General features: G+C 36.7%; 2 protein-coding genes across 3 annotated transcripts in view; one reads left to right on the forward strand and one right to left on the reverse strand.

Annotated features, from left to right (window-relative positions):
- LOC121867990 (acid phosphatase type 7-like) overlaps positions 1 to 16,552 on the reverse strand; it is a 50,506-nt gene that overhangs the window by 12,444 nt on the left and 21,510 nt on the right. The gene's annotated exons all lie outside the window — the stretch shown is intronic.
- Positions 817 to 15,773, forward strand: LOC121867991. The gene is made up of 6 exons (XM_042368181.1): positions 817 to 1,075; positions 9,203 to 9,496; positions 11,407 to 11,513; positions 14,527 to 14,610; positions 15,214 to 15,391; positions 15,509 to 15,773. Exons 1-6 carry the CDS (start codon positions 902 to 904, stop codon positions 15,665 to 15,667), a joined length of 996 nt encoding a protein of 331 aa, XP_042224115.1. The 5' UTR covers positions 817 to 901; the 3' UTR covers positions 15,668 to 15,773.

Consider the following 16,552-nt stretch of genomic DNA (forward strand, 5'->3'; position numbering starts at 1 on the left):
AGTACTGTACTGCATTCAATTCAATTCTTGTACAATCTTTATCATATCCACCAATTATCAGTTTACTATCCATTTGGGTGATCGGTTTATTCTCTGCTACGACCTTTATTATCCAGTTTGTTTTATGCAATTTTTATCCTTTGTACTCATGATCAGGTTAGGTTAGGTTAAGTTAGATTAGGTTGGGTTGGGTTAGGATGGGATAGGTTAGGTTAAATAGGATAAAACAGACGATCGTCTAAGTAGTATGTAATCTGGATAACACGTCTCATATCAGACCCGAGAATTGAACCAGTGGCGCAGTAGTGAGAGGCAAGCGCACAATTGCTGTTGCCGTGATGTCAAGTTCATTTAAGGAGGTCTAAATGTAATTTATAAAGCCACTAGCCAGCCTATAGTATCTGCTAATGTTAGGGAACCCAGATAGAGATCGATGTAGAGCTTTCCTATTATACATAAATTTATTCTGTAACAAATACATACTTGTCCAAATATGAACTCTTCTGGCCTTTTCATGCTAATAAATATTCAAATTGTTTTATTTAATGTCAAATAACGTTAAATCCTGTCTAATTTCGATAATAAAAGCTACGAGTATAATATTTCTTTTAAGAGAAACCGAGAACACAGCATTAGTGGCTGCCTGAATGACGTCATAGATATGTTTTAACGTCACATAACTTTGAAGATATATTTCGTCACTATATATGTATACTTTATCGATTTAATACTTAATTGTGTTATACAATGTAAAATTTTACAGTTTACACAATAAAAATTACCAAAAATAATTACAAACAGAGAACTAACGAATGAGTTGTTTACAAATAACACTTGCCCTCTCCCCCTTCCCGGCTCCAGTTCAAAATAACTCTTGGCGGATTCTCCTCACAAAACACCAATGGAAGGCGAAAGAGTAAAAACGAAAAGATCCATCTTCAAGAGTGGAGAGGAGAATAAAGACGCAAAAAAACGTCTATCGTTTGCAACACACACGGCTTCTGAAACCACAGGGGACAGCCCTGTTGTGGGGTCTCGCCGCTCCATAACCAGCATTGTGCCAACCAATATGAAGGTTAAACACAGTGTTCTAATTAATTGACTGAGTCAGACGCTAACCTTTTAACAGGCAGGGGTTTGTCAGCCGAATAAAATAGTCTAGCGTTTGCCAGAATACAATACCTTAAGTGAAGGGCTGCCCTCTAAAGGGCCCCTTAACCACAAACTTTAAAAAAAATTTTACTGGGCGGTGAAAATTTGTTTTGGTATTATTTCACTTGTTGCCACTAAACGAATCTCTGGCATTTTATAGTTGGAATCGGTAAGTTTGGCAATAGTAAGAAAATTTTCGTTAAATATTCGTCCACTGCCTGTCTTCAGGTTTTGGTACGAGAATAGGTTTTTTTGTGTATTATTTTGGTGTTTTACTCAAGTTTTACCTTCATTTCTTGTGCAAATTAGCATTTTGGGCAAAAAATGAAAATTTTCATTTTAACAGAAACTGCTAATTTGCACAAAAATGGAGGTCAGATTTGAGTAAAACATACCCAAAAAATAACTATTCTTATACCAAAGGAACCAACCTACCTAAACTACAAGGAGGAGGAGACAAGTGACTTAAGAGAGGAGTATAACCTCAGGTAAACATGGTGAGAACCTGAGGACAGTCAATGGATGATTATTAACCCAATTTCCTTCAATTACATTTCTGGTGCAAGTTATGTACAAGCGAGATATTTAACATTTTATTATGTATGTTCATACGTGGCGGTATACACCCAGATCATCAACAACGTAGCGATACACACCCAGAACAATAAACAACTGGAGCTCCCTGGTTAAGTTGGTAGGTTTGGTTGGTTAGGTTAGGTTATATTCAAAACTTTTGGCAGTGGATATTTTGCTGTGACAGGCTAAGTGTCCACTAACGCTATTTTACCGTGTGTGTGCTCTGATTGGCTAATTGTCCATTACAGCTAAACAACACGAGGGCTACATTTGACCGTGACTGGTGGCACTTGGCATTTAATTTGCTGTGAGTCAATCGTTTTATAGCTATTACCTAACCATATTTCTGTTGTGCATGAAAGCTTATCATTAAAGAAACAGGCAACATTTACTAGAACCTACTAGAATCTGATCTAATCAACCAAAGAAACTTACTTAATCTTACCTAACTTCCTAGCAGGGGATCCCCCATCATATTAAACAGAAAGTACTTAGCCAATCAGAGAGCACACGTTAAAATAGCGTTAGTAGGAACTTAGCCAGTCACGGCAAAATATCCACTACGAACTTTGTTGTTTTTGTGTGTTTTGAACACTTTTTACCCTAAGTTTTATAACAAATCTTTACATTCTGAGATGGGAGGGGAGGAGCTATTCTCAGAAAGTATTGATTTGCGACAGAAATGAAGGTCAAATTCGTTCACAACACTAAAAACTATCGGGGAAACATAGTTTCAACTTCGATTCCGTATAGTGGTAACAAGTGAAAATTTACCTTTGTTTTATGCCATAATGGGAATTTTATAGGTAAAATTGCATTTATTGCCACCATACAATTTTGAACCCAACCTAACCTAGAATTGCCATGGTGGCAGGAAATGCAATATCATTTTATAACCAAACTAGGTTTTTCTTATGATTTTATGGTGATTTGAAAGAATGAAATTTTTTCATTGATGTTTATGTATGGAGATATGACTCCTTTAACACTAGCAACACCAGTGATATCTTTGAAGATAAGGGAAAATGTGGGGCTAAACCATACGACAAAACACCAATAGAACCTTTGAGAACCCGGCCTTAACCTATTTTAACATGAATCTTACCATATTTATTTACAAAATATAAGGTAGGTACTCTATAGTATTATATATTACGTTATGATGGTCAATTTGGTTGTTTTCATGAATTATAAATTACAGGCATATAATGTAGCAGTATTTCTTACTTCAGAATGTTCCCAGACTAGCCGAATATAAACAAACAAGCTCTTATGAGTTTTCCGCCCATTACGATTATACACGTTTACTATTATTTTTGTTTTTATCCATCCAGAACCGTGCATGGCTGCACACCATGAATTATCAGCTAGTGCTACAATAATTTATCGGATAAAATTAAAAACCTAACTTAGATTAGAAAGTTAGGTTAGTTCATTTTATTATTGAAAAATCATATACAGTGGGGTGTGCTATAACGAATCTAATTGGTTCTAGAACCTCGTTCGTTATAGCATTCGTTCGTTATAGGATTAATCCGTTTCAGGCCCCCAAATACAACCACGTAACACTGAAAAAATTTGGTGGAAAATGTAAAAAATACGGTACTTTATCTTACCTTAGTGTTGTTCAGCATGCAGGACAGGAGGCAGAGGAAGAGGGGGGAGCAGAGGTGGAAGGAGAGGAGGCAGAGGAAGAGGGGGGAGCAGAGGTGGAAGGAGAGGAGTCATCCTTCCTAGCCCTCTTTGGTGACTGTCTCACAGGCACTTTGTCTGTAGGGTCTTTTGTTACCTTTGTAAAGAAGAATCCAGGGTTGGCTGCTTCAACCTTGATTTCTGGACCTTCCAAAAGTAGTTCATAACATTATCATTAAACACGCTGATGGCCTTTTGCACAGAACCAACATCAGGATGATAATCCTCAGCAAGTTTGGACAGTTTGCTCCAGCAAAAGAACGCATCCTTGAGATCTTTGGCTGGAATGATGCGGCTTTCCTCCTTGTCGTCCTCCTCCCCTGACTCCTCAGAAGTTAAGCTCCGCTTCAGTGTCTCGTTTTGTTCTTTGTGAAGCTCAAGCAGCTCCTCAGTGGACAGTTCCTTACTGTGCTCTTCCACCAACTCCTCAACATCATCATCATCCACTTCCAGGCCCATGGAATTGCCCAGAGACACAATTTCATGAACAACAGCCTCTTCTTCTAACTCTTCGAAGCCTTCAAAGTCTCTTTGAAGGACACATTCAGGCCACAATGGCCTCCAAGCAGCACAAAGACACCTCACAGTAACCTCTTTCCAGGCCGAGGTAATTAAAAAAACAGCGTCTGCTATATTGAAGTGACTCTTCCAAAATTCCTTAAAGCTAACATCACTGGAAGAAGTGGATGCAAAACATTTTCTAAACAGTGCCTTTGTGTACAGCTTCTTAAAGTTAGAAATTACCTGTTGATCCATGGGCTGGATGAGAGGTGTTGTGTTGGGTGGCAAGAAGTGCACAGTAATGAAGTTGATCTCCTCTGGCAATTCAACCATCAAATTAGGAGGGTGGGCTGGTGCATTGTCCATCACCAACAAAGCTTTCAGTGGAAGATTATTCTCCCTGAGGTATTCCCGAACACTGGGCCCAAACACCTAAATCACCCACTCAGAGAATAAATTCCTGGTCACCCAAGCCTTTGGGTTTGACCGCCACATAACACCAAGGCGGGTCTTCCTAATGTTTTTGAAAGCTCTGGGGTTTTCTGCATGGTACACAAGGAGTGGCTTTATTTTGCAGTCACCAGAAGCATTAGCACAAAGAAGGAGGGTAAGCCTGTCTTTCATTGGCTTATGGCCAGGGACAGAAGTTTCCTCCTTGGTAATGTATGTACAGCGAGGCAATTTTTCCAAAAAAGTCCAGTTTCATCACAGTTGAATACCTGCTGAGAAACAAAGCCTCCCTCTTTAATAACATTAAAAAAAATATCATGGTGTTCCTCAGCTGCTTCCTTATCTGCACTAGCAGCGTCACCATGTCTCACAACACTATGTAATTTATTTCTCCTTCTGAAACCAGTAAACCACCCCTTGGTACCCCTAAACACTGGCACATCACTATCACTTGCACTGAGAGTCTTGGCTTTAAGGTCCTCAAACAATTGTCTGGCCTTCTCACAAATTATAGCTTCACTAATGCTATCACCTGCCATTTCTTTCTCCTTTATCCACACTAAGAGTAAATTTTCCGTCTCCTCAATCACATTACACCTTGCTTTGCTAAGTCGAGAGATTCCCTTAGCCACTTGCACAGTTTTCAACTCCTCTTTATTCTTTAAAATCGTACATATAGTCGATTTAGCCATCCCATACTCATAACCAAGTTTCGCAATGCTTGTTCCATCCTCACGTTTCTTTATGATTTCTTTCTTAGTTTCAAGAGTTATGAGCTTTCTCACTCGCTTTGGATGATTCATTGTCACAATTGTACACTTGTATAACAAAATATTTATACAAATAACTCTATTTCCACATCAAAAGACGAAATTTCAACAATAACAGTGATGCACTGGCTACACAATGAGACAAAGATGGCGCCTGACGCTCTTGTTGTGGGTCGCGGTACAACAATATTCATGCGCCAGGCGAAATAGTCCCGTATTCATCCGCGTTCGTTGTAGCATTCTCAATTTTATAGGTAAACCGTTCGTTATAGGAATATTCGTAGTAGGATCCGTTCGTTATAGCATACCCCACTGTACAAGTAGTATTCAGTAGCTGTTAAGATTTTGAAAGCATGACGGATATAAACAATGGATATAGTGTATAGAGTGCGGGCACTGAATAGTGTTCGGGATAGAAATACTATACTGTAGTCGTAAAAATAAGACAGCACAGTACTGTGTACATTCCTGTACTATAATTAAAAAATTATTCCTTCCCATTTTGGGGAACTTTTCATGAGGTAAAAAACCCCTACACTCTCAAGTATATATATGGTAAGTAAATCTCGCAGAAATTCAACTGGTAAGTTATACTAGTGGTTCTTAATTTTTTCCGTAGCAACCAAAAATTAAATCGATAAGGCATGATTGTGACCCAGTATAAAATACAATTAAAGAAAAAAATATCTTTATTTTGTTAGTACTGTATAATATACTGTAATGCAATACACAGTACTCTAACTCAAACTACAGTAATAATATATCATAAAATGTAAATAATATGTATAAGAAGGATGATTTTGTCTTGTCTTAGCCAGGTAATGCTCAGGCTACAGCCTGTTTTGAAGCTTAATCTTGTCAGTGATAATGTTGAAAATCTTGCTTCACAATGGTACTTTAAGAGCTTCAGCAGCTATGATTGTTCTTTCATTGAAGAGTATGACCCAGAAAGTACTGAGGGACTGCTGCTTGAAGCTGTGGTGCAGTAATTCATCATGTTGTATTTCTATCAGTTGTTCATGCAATCCAGGTGCACTATCGTTTGGAAAACCTTCCACATAAAATCATGAAGGATTTTGAACCCATCAGTTTTTCTTGGTACAGTATCTTAAGAAGGACCATAGTGTTTGAATTCTTCACCGAGATTGTTCATGTGCTCCAAGACACTGCCACGAATGTCCTCAAATGATGCTGATGCATTCCCTTGAAATTCTTCCGACAGGTGATTTAAGGACAGGAAAGACCCAGTTTTTCTTCGCTCCATTTTGCCTTTCCACAACTTCAGTTTGTCCTTAAATGAGGACAGCTTGTCACTGAGTTCAATGAAAGTGTGATCCCCGACCTTGCATGGAAGCATTCAGGCAATTAATTCAACAGAACAAATCTAATAGGCAAGTTACTTGGAGTAGCCTTTTGAGCTCAAAGAACCCTCCAGCCAAACCATTTTATGCGAGTGAATAAAAAATTAAAAAGTGCATGTTTGTAGGTACGTTTCCCCATCCTGAAAGAAATACAGTAATTGTACAATATTAAAATACAGGACTAACTCAGCAGCCATCGATGCAAAAAATAAATAATAATAATAATAAATAAAAATAAATAAATAAAAATTTATATAGCTTCGTGATCCAAATTTGAGTCATGGCCCATAGTTTAAGAAGCACTGTTCTATACAAACATTTCCTCAAGTTCTTGGTTAAGGTGCACAACCTTCAAAGTATTACCACAAATAAAGGTGCAGTATATTATATAATTGGTCTGGAAAAGGTTGCCAGTTTATTTTTTTGCATTGGGGTTTTGACTAATTTTTTTTGTGTACTGAACTGTACTGTACAAAATTTAAAGCTTAAACTGTACAGGGTACTTATGCAGACTGACACACCTAAGCTAAACCCCCTGCTTAGCTAAGTTAATTTTATTTATTTATTTATTTTATTATTTTTATTTTTTTGAGAGGGGTAGGGGGGGGGGTGCTTAAAAGGTGCAGTTTGGTGTATATCTGTATATAAAACCTGAGAATAACATTAATTTTGGCTGTACTTGCCATTTTGAAACTTGTGGGATGCGTTAGTCAGGCCGCACCTCGATTATGCGGTTCAGTTCTGGTGCCCTTATTATAGAATGGATATCAATTCACTGGAGTCGGTGCAACGAAGAATGACAAAAATGATTCCGGGACTTAGAAACCTTCCATATCAAGATAGGTCAAAGAAACTAAACTTGCATTCCCAAGAAAGACGAAGAGTGCGGGGAGATATGATAGAAGTATTTAAGTGGGTGAAAGGAATCAATAAAGGCGATATAGGTAAAGTTCTTATAATATCCGAGCAGGATAGGACTCGTAGCAACTGATTTAAGTTTAATAAGTTTAGGTTTAGGAGGGAGATAGGAAGGAACTGGTTCACAAATAGGGTGGTGGACGAGTGGAACAAGCTTAGCAACTTTGTAGTAAGTGCTGGAATGCTGGAGAGTTTTAAAAGGAGGCTAGATAGATTCATGGATGATAGAGAGTGGTAGTAACTTGACAGGAGCTGCCATGCATAGGCCAACCGGCCTATTGCAGACTCCTTATTTTCTTATGTTTATGTTCTGAAATGTGGAGCGTGGGGCTTGTGGCTGTGTGGTGTAACTTACCATGTTGCAACATCGAGTCACATTTACAACTCCTGGAGTTATAGCTCCACTGTTCCCCTCACCGAATTTCATCACATTTCACTAATATATGTCTTAATTTATTCATAACAAGTTTATTGTCTGTTTTTACCTCAACAAAATAAAAAAAACAAATGGATGAAATGCAATTTTCCTAAACTTATTTTGACAAGTTTTTTCATCCTGAACTTGATTCTATACTGTACTGACGAACTACCTATTGGCAAAGCCATATTGACTGTCTATGACCACACCAAAACACAAATGTTTAGTAAACATTAACATTCTAGGAAGGGGTCCAGGATAACCAGCTACCTAACGGCGAATGTATATAGTAAAAGAAAATGTATTTCTGCCTCGAGAATCTCCGTGCTACCTGACGATGTCACACTTACCCTTCAATTGTTTACGTGAGCAGGAATGTTTCATAGACATTATCATTTCTGTTTCATACTCATAAAGAAACAGCCATTTAAGAATTTTATTTGGACTGTATACATGGTGATAACATCTTTCTTTTATTAAGAAAATCCCCCCAAAAAGGACAAGGGTTTGCATTTTTTATATTTTATTTGGTGAGAAGTATACATGTACGATTTCCAGCATCCTTTCCATACACATGAGCACTTCCAGTGAACCGAGCTAACCTACCCCAGTATCTATCCTAGAATGAAAGTACTGTACTGTATTGTCTATTATTTTAGGTTGGGTTAAGTGAACCTACCTAACTTACCTGTTATAGGATTGGATAGAGTAGGTCTGGTGGTAACATGCAATTGATTTTGTACGGAAAAGTCGCTGGGAGAAGTTTGTCAACAGTTCAGACACAAACATGGCATCATCGGGTGGATGGGAAGGGAGTGTTTTTATTTACATGAAAATCTACGGAAAAACAAAACACAAAAAGTGCAATTCCTCTACTTCATTTGGGTTATTCTGGAGGGAAACAATTATAGGTATTTTGTTTTCTTTTCGATAAATATTTTTTGTTTCATAGCTGGGTAACCCAGACCACTCCTATGATGTTACCATTCTTTCATGTGTAATGAATACTGCACAATATCTCAAACAATTATAAGGATTAAATAATAATAATTATAAAACCCTACAGCAGAAACATTGTATACATTCCCTCATTTATTTGCTGCAAAACAAAACCATGATTCTCAAGGCTGCAATATAACGGAGTAATACTTTAGGCTCTGCTTTCTTGCCTAATGTACTTTATATAAGCAAAGTAGGAAAGAATGCCTAAGCTCAAGAAATTTCACCGTTATAAATGTATCTGCGGTGAGGATTCATTGCCATACTAGAAAATATCATGCACTATTAAAACCATTTTAAATGGATACATGTATTCAAGTCTAATGATAATCAGATTTTATTTAATGTTTTTTTTTTCTAAACAGAACCGAATTCAAGACCTAAAAGTCACCCCTCAAAAGAAAGGGCAAGAATTGGGAACTCAAGATTCTTCCCAACTTATCAGCCAATCAGAACTTCAAGAAAACATTACCATTATTTCCCCTGCATGCAAGAATATCAGACGCACTACTATGGGCTTGTGTTATGTTCCAAAGAAAATGCCAGAACAACCAATTACACAACACAAGCAAACCGTGCTCATGAGGAATAACAAAAAGAACAATATTCATACAGTCCTGCACAGTATAGCTACACCAGAACCTACAGTAAACATTTTGGTGAGAAAATACTGGAAATTTCTTTCATTTAGATTTGAGTTCATTGCACATTCCTCATAAAACTGTTTTTAGATATTAAATACAATACATACTGTATGTAGAGTTTTGATTTTGTTTGAGAATAATTTGTGTATGAATACCACCATAGTTGGATGGATTAGGTCTAGGTAACCCCCAAACTTAGGCTGCACAGATTAATACGAAGATTAACTAATCCTCATAACAACCACCTAAGCATGGAGGAAGACAGCAGACACAATTCCCATGCTAAGGAAACAAATAGTGCCAGACACAGTTCCTGTACTTGCCACATCCTTTTTCATGCCAAGGACATCATTGCATCATGTAGCAACCTAAAGCATTTACCTCAACTAAAACCAGACTCAAATCCAATATTACATGCTAATGCATTTACATTAACAAAATTCCCAAAGGGCAAACTGTACCTTAGTCCAAAAACAGCAATATAACATAATTTATGTATACACAATCTGCACAGTATAGCATTCAACAATTTATCATTACCCCATATATACTGTATTCAATGCTTCCAACTGTATACTGTACAGTATAGGTATACTGTAATATATACAAAGGTCATTCAATAAGTAATGAGACATGAATATAACTACAGAAGTAATGATTTATTATTTATGATCACATACCTATTTTTCCACATACAGCACTCTCCCTCTGCAGCTATGCACTTGTCTCATCTTTCTACAAGTTTTCTTATTTCTGTTGTGAAAAATTCTTTCGGCTGACTTTGTAACCAATTTCGGATTTCTCCACCTTTTCATTATTCGAAAAAAGCTTTCCACTTAAAGTTGTTTTGAGTGGATCAAACATGTGTTTGTCTGATGGAGCGAGATCTGGACCTGTATGTAAGGTGCGACAAAGTCTCCCAGCTCAGTTTTCTAATAATTTCCTGTGTATGCTGTGCACTATGGGGTCATGCCTTTTCTTTGCAAGCCGGGACACTTCTGAATTATAACTGGCTTGATCTCATTTTCTCGCATTTCAGAATAAGTGCACTGTTGATGGTATGCTATCTTCAAGATAGTGGCAGTACATGTATATTGATCCATTCATATCCCAGAAAAGATTAAGCATCACTTTATTTGCTGAAGGGAGCAATTTGAATTTTTTTGCTTGAAGAGATGAAGAATATTTCCACACCATGCTTTGATATCATTTTGACTCTTGTTCAAAGTGGTGCACCCAGGTTACATCACAAGTCTCAATTTGCTGTAGAAATGCCTCACCTTCGCGTAGAAATCGTTCTTTCAGTTCAATTGAAATTCGCAGTCTAGCGGCTTTGTTTTCTAAGCTCAACATTTTGGGGACCCAGCATGCACAAGTTTTCTTAAACTTCAGAACATCATGAACAATGCTGTGTACTGTACCAACACTGGCATTCAAATCTGTTGCAATTTGTTCAGTTGTAATGCATTGGTTTTCCAAAATTTGCTGCTCAGTGTTACGGTGCATGTGGGTGTTGAAACTTCGATAGGTTGTCCGGCATGATCTTCATTCACAATGCTCATTCTACCATTTTGAATTGTTCAACCCACTTGTAAATGTTTGCTCAACTGATACAATTGCTTCCGTATTGAAGTGACATTCTGTGATGAATTTCGCTTGGTTTATCCCTTTTGAATTAAAAGAAATGAATAACAGATCGTCGTTCTTCAAAATTCAAGCGGAGTGCTCATTGTTAATGCAACAATTACTCGAGACTAATTGAATGATCTGACTAAACAAATGAAGATGTAGCTTATGCATGTCTAAACATGTCATAACATGATTGCTGTGCTTACCCCTCCCCTTTGCCACCTACATCAAAAAGTCTCGCTACTTACTGAATGACCCTAGTACTTCATTGAATCCTGGCTTAATTTTCCTTCCAGATAATTGGTGATAAAATTCTAGGAGAGAAGATTAAAGCTAGCCTATTATATCAACACAGTTTCCAAAGAACACCAAATACCATCAAGTGGAACCTCACCCTTAATATGTAAGTCCTGTGCTGTTAGTTTTTAAAAGGATATGTGAAATTTTCCCTACATGGGGCCCTCCAAGGTGACATGACCCCACATGATTATAAAGCTCGAGCACAGTTTGTTAGTAACACCTAATATTTTTTTGTTTTTTAAGAGCAATCTAGATATTTTCATCTTATCCATTAATCAAAAACTTTACCTTTATGAATGAGAATGAAGAAAGGCCATGTTATGTACAGTAGTAGAACGTCAATATAACACGAGATACCTTCCAAGAGAGGTCGCTTTAAACCAAATTCGCACTAAATCAAAGTGTTGTTTCAATGGAATAATTTAGTTTGGTACTTGAGAGAAACACAAAATATCTGTACTGTACTAAAAAGACTGACAGTCTACCCAGATGCACCTCAGCCCATCTAAAATAATTATTATTTTTTTTTTGTATTATGTTAAAACAAACACAGCTAAAATTATGGGACATGAAATGGTCTGTTTACTAGCAATCAGCTGATGGGAAGATGGAGAGGGGGGGGGGGGAAGGTGAGGTGATATGTTTGACAGTTGATGCCAAGGTCTAGTGCTTATTTATTTAAGTTTTTCACTTATAAAATATCATTAAACTGACATGTTCTAATTAATTTTATTACAAAGGGCTAAAAACTTGTGCAAAATATCTCTTGTGCAAAATATATGACGTTTATATTCAAATTATTCAGTCTTGCAAGGGTTCTAGCAATGCAAATTATATTCTAACTTTAGTCTGTGATATTATATAAGATAAAAACTTAAAAGCCTAACCAAACCCTGGCCGAGGAAAGGGAGGTGACATGTTTGACAGTTGTGCCGCTGAAGGTTTAGTGAAGTATTTATTTGTTTATTTATGTCCTTTAGATTGAGTTTTTGTTTTTTGTGTATAAAATGTCACAGAAGTGACCCAAAAGAATAAAATTTACATTGTTGGAATTCTTTTAAGATAGTGATTAATTTGAATACAGTGGCCCCTCGGTTAACGAACTCAATCCGTTCCAGAAGGTCGTTCGTTAACCGAAACGTTCGTTAACCGAAACCATTGTTTCAATGGGTTTCTGGGTAATTGGTTCCAGCTCACCGAAAATTTCCTAAATTCAACAAAAATGGTAGAAAAGTTCACTTACTTTGAGGTGTGTATGTAGAAGGCTCCTGGATGATGATGATGATGATGGGATTTAGAATGGGGGTGGAGGAGAAGGAAGAAAAGAAGGCATTGGGGTGGAAGAGAAGTCACCCCATGGTGCCATTTCACCCATAAAATGTTAGCTCTCTGGTTTAATTCAAGATTATTTTCTTTAAATCAACGCTGCACTGCATTATATATTGTCAATATATAAAATATATTTCAAAATGACCAATAATTTGCTTGGAAACACAGAAAAAAAGCGTTTAGTTGAAGAGAGTCTCAAGCAAGATGTTACCTCCAGTGAAAACAGAGAGAGACTGACGCCTGTTTGCTGTGTTAAGAGGCTGGATGCCGCGCATTAAACTAGTCACTTTACCTTCAATTTTGTTCAATAATTGTTAAAATGACTAAAAAATTGAATATTAAACTTTTAAAATTATTGAATAGTATAAACTTCTTGATATTTACAAAAATAGTAAGGAATTTAAGCCCTAGAACCGATTAATGTATTGGCGGACTGATACTAAACCTGGTTGCCCGGTCAGTGCAAGCGAAAACATGTTGAGGTCGGTTCGTAAGAAGTTCGTTAAGCGATTTTTTTTTCGTTAACCGAATTGAAGATCCTTATAGAAGGCAGTTCGTTAATCGAAATTTCGTTAAACGAGGGGTCACTGTATAATTATGCTATAGTTTGCACAAGACAAAAATTTTAGTAATCATTTAGTACATTATTTTGAGTACAGTTCCTCCCCGACTTACGACGGGGTTAGGGACCCGAATCCAGGTCGTAAGTCGAAAATGATTAAATAATACAAAATCTAAAATGGGTGTCTCTTTTTCTTCTCAGCACCACAAAACTCTCACTTTTATGCTTGCCAGCCATTTTAGAGTGAATTGTAAACAAAAATTTTATCAGTACAAAGCGCAATCACTGACGTTGGGACTCAAAAATACGTAATTTGACAAAATTTTGGTACGCCTGAGGCGGTAGTATGTCCGGGTGGTTGTAAATCGAGTAGGTCGTAAGTCGGAGAGGAGCTGTATATGTACAGTACAGCTTTGCCCTTAGGACAGTGTAGCGTGCCCAGAGAAACAATAGGCACGAATTTTAAAATATTGACTTGCGCAAAATAGGAAAGATTAGCTTTAAATTAAAACATTGTCCTTAATTGTGGGTGTCGCTTTAAATCAATAATCTTAAATTGAATTGCTTTAAATCGACGTTCTACTGTATAAGAGAATTAATGGAAGATTCTTATGAATGATAAAGTGTGTTTGCTTACAAGGTACACAGTACAGTACATTAAATTTTATTCAAATTGCAGACTTAAAAATATATGGTTAATTATCATGAGCTTTATGACTGAAGAAAGTGGAATACAGTAGTGATTTTCTACAAACTATCTTAATGAACTGAAATTTGGCCAATCTCATATTTATGTCCCTGAAGTTTCTGTATCTCTTGATATACCCCACATAAAATTGGGATAAAAATTAAAATAATGGAAGTTTAATTTTATGTAAGAAATAGTAGGAAAACATGTAAATACAACAACACAGTGACAAGAGGAGTACAAGTAATGCAGTTGAATTATTTTATGAATTTGGATGTGAAATATAGAGAGTGGACAGTAGGTGTTAGTGTAATGTTTCTGTCTGCCCTCTCCTCGAGTCATCAGGTCAGTTTCTTGACTATAAGCAGTGAGTAGTAAATGTTTTCATATTCATTCACAATTTAAAGCTTGTGTATCTCTTCCATTTATTTTTATATCTAACTCTTAAACTTTGTAAGTGATTTGTTCATGCTATACCATTATTTGACCATATCACAGGACAGTAATCTGAACTAAATTCCTGCCATTTAATTTCAGTGTGTGTGATGATAACCCATCAGCAGACACACTGCCAAGTGTCCATTTCTTTTTCCTCCTCGTCTTCATGGATAAACTTGAAAGGTACAAAAATAATGTTCTTCATATAAAACAATCTCCGTATATTGAAGCACAGTCTCGTTCAAGATTCTTTGAACACTGCTGGAGACAGCTGGCAACTCAAGGCCATTTGTTTACTATAGTACATACGTAGTATAATATAATACGAAACAACAAAGCCCAACCAGTAAATTAAGCAACGGGGAACTAAGTAACTAATCATCGATCACTTTCACATTTATTCTTAATTTTTATGTACTATAGTAAACAATCGGCCTTGAGTTGCCAGCTGTCTCCAGCAGTGTTCGAAGAATCTTGAACAAGACTGTACCAGAATACTTGTATGGCTATCAAAGTAATCAAGTATTGAACCTCTTCACTGTGGCATGAAATATGTCAAAATAATTAACTTTCACAAATTCTGTTTTCAAGTGTTTTACTGCCTCTTCTAAACAACATACTGTACATATAAATGTATTGATACAGTATTGTATACAAGATTTTTCATACCATTTTTTTTATATAATCTTAAGTACTTTACATGTATTTATAATATTTTCCTCAACAAATAGTATAAGACATCTTTATGACTCCTACATGACAGCTGATCTTTTTTCTTGCCAACAGTCTGTCATACATGTCAATTATCCTGACCAAAATTGATAAAGCTGGAGTATCATGTAAACAAAAGTTGGTGTTGTCTGTTTCTTCTGCACAAGAATTGCACAAAAATGTCATTGGTTTGGAGAACTTTGAAAGTTTCCTTGATCATCATCAGCTTGTATACATTCCATGGGAAAAGCAGGTTGGTAGTGACTACAGATTTTTATTCTTAGTTGTTGAAACAATAAGACAACAAACAACTCCGTACTAAACTTGAGACTGTTACCATCACTAAGAAAGAATACTCTATACTTTTCAGGGGAGACCAAGTGACCACCAAGTGAAGAAACTACTAAGCCTCACATACAAGAGTGTTGGGTATTACAAAGATTGCTCGTTATTAGAGAGTTACATAATGCTGCGAGGTGTGAAAGATTACCAGGATGATGACACCATTTTACAGGAAGGCGTGTTTTAAGCTGTCATCGGATGGTGTATTTTAAAATAACACCCTGTTTGCCCTTTCTTAGGTAGGACATTATACTTTCTGTTAACATTTTATACAGCTTTTGTAAGATGGAAACCCCAGCTGAGAAAGGACTTCATTTGGACCTTAACATGGAAGGATGTATGTCTGTATTATCAACTATAGCTCCTCCCCGACTTAACGACCACCCGGACATAAGACCGCCTCAGTTGTACCAAAATGTTGTCAAATTACATATTTTCGAGTCCCAACATCAGTGATTGCGCTGTGTACTAACAAAATTTTCGTTTGTAATTCACTTTAAAATGGCTGGCAAGCTTAAAAGTGAGAGTTTTGTGGTGCTGAGAAGAAAAAGAGACACCCATATTCGATTTTCTATGTACTATTTAAGCATTTTCGACTTACGACCTAAGTCGGGGAGGAGCTGTACTGTATGTTGTGGTGCCCCCAACTATGTGTTAACCCTGTATTACCAACTATACATCATTCTGTCCCCAACTATGTGTTAACCCAGTATTGCCAACTATGTCATGCTGCCCCCAATTATGTGATAACCCAGTACCGTATTGCCAACTATGTGTTAACCTTGAAATATTTAAATGCATGTAGAGTAAAGAATTTCCCATCCTAAATTAAGGAATTTCTTTTACAGTGAATGTACAGTACAGTATTTCAAACAAATTGATTCAATTAAGTACAGTAAGTCCCTACTGAATGAAAAGGTTAGGTTCCACTAAAATGCTTTCGTTAGGTGGATTATGTTCACTGAAACTATTTTTCCCATATAAATTAATGTAATAAGGGGGGAATGTGTTCCTGTATTAAGCTCTGGGACAAAATAAGTCCAACACATCAATATACTGTAGATAAAAACAA

This window comes from Homarus americanus, unplaced genomic scaffold, assembly GCF_018991925.1.
Source record: "Homarus americanus isolate GMGI-L3 unplaced genomic scaffold, GMGI_Hamer_2.0 scaffold37032, whole genome shotgun sequence".
In the NCBI taxonomy this organism is placed as follows: domain Eukaryota; kingdom Metazoa; phylum Arthropoda; class Malacostraca; order Decapoda; family Nephropidae; genus Homarus; species Homarus americanus.

What these genes read in the sequence shown, in the direction of transcription:
- LOC121867991 (XM_042368181.1), top strand. Translation starts at nt 902, where the DNA reads ATGGAAGGCGAAAGAGTAAAAACGAAAAGATCCATCTTCAAGAGTGGA. An exon ending in TTGTGCCAACCAATATGAAG is followed by an intron (nt 1,076 to 9,202) that starts GTTAAACACAGT and finishes TTTTCTAAACAG; the next exon opens with AACCGAATTCAAGACCTAAA. An exon ending in TTCATGGATAAACTTGAAAG is followed by an intron (nt 14,611 to 15,213) that starts GTACAAAAATAA and finishes TCTTGCCAACAG; the next exon opens with TCTGTCATACATGTCAATTA.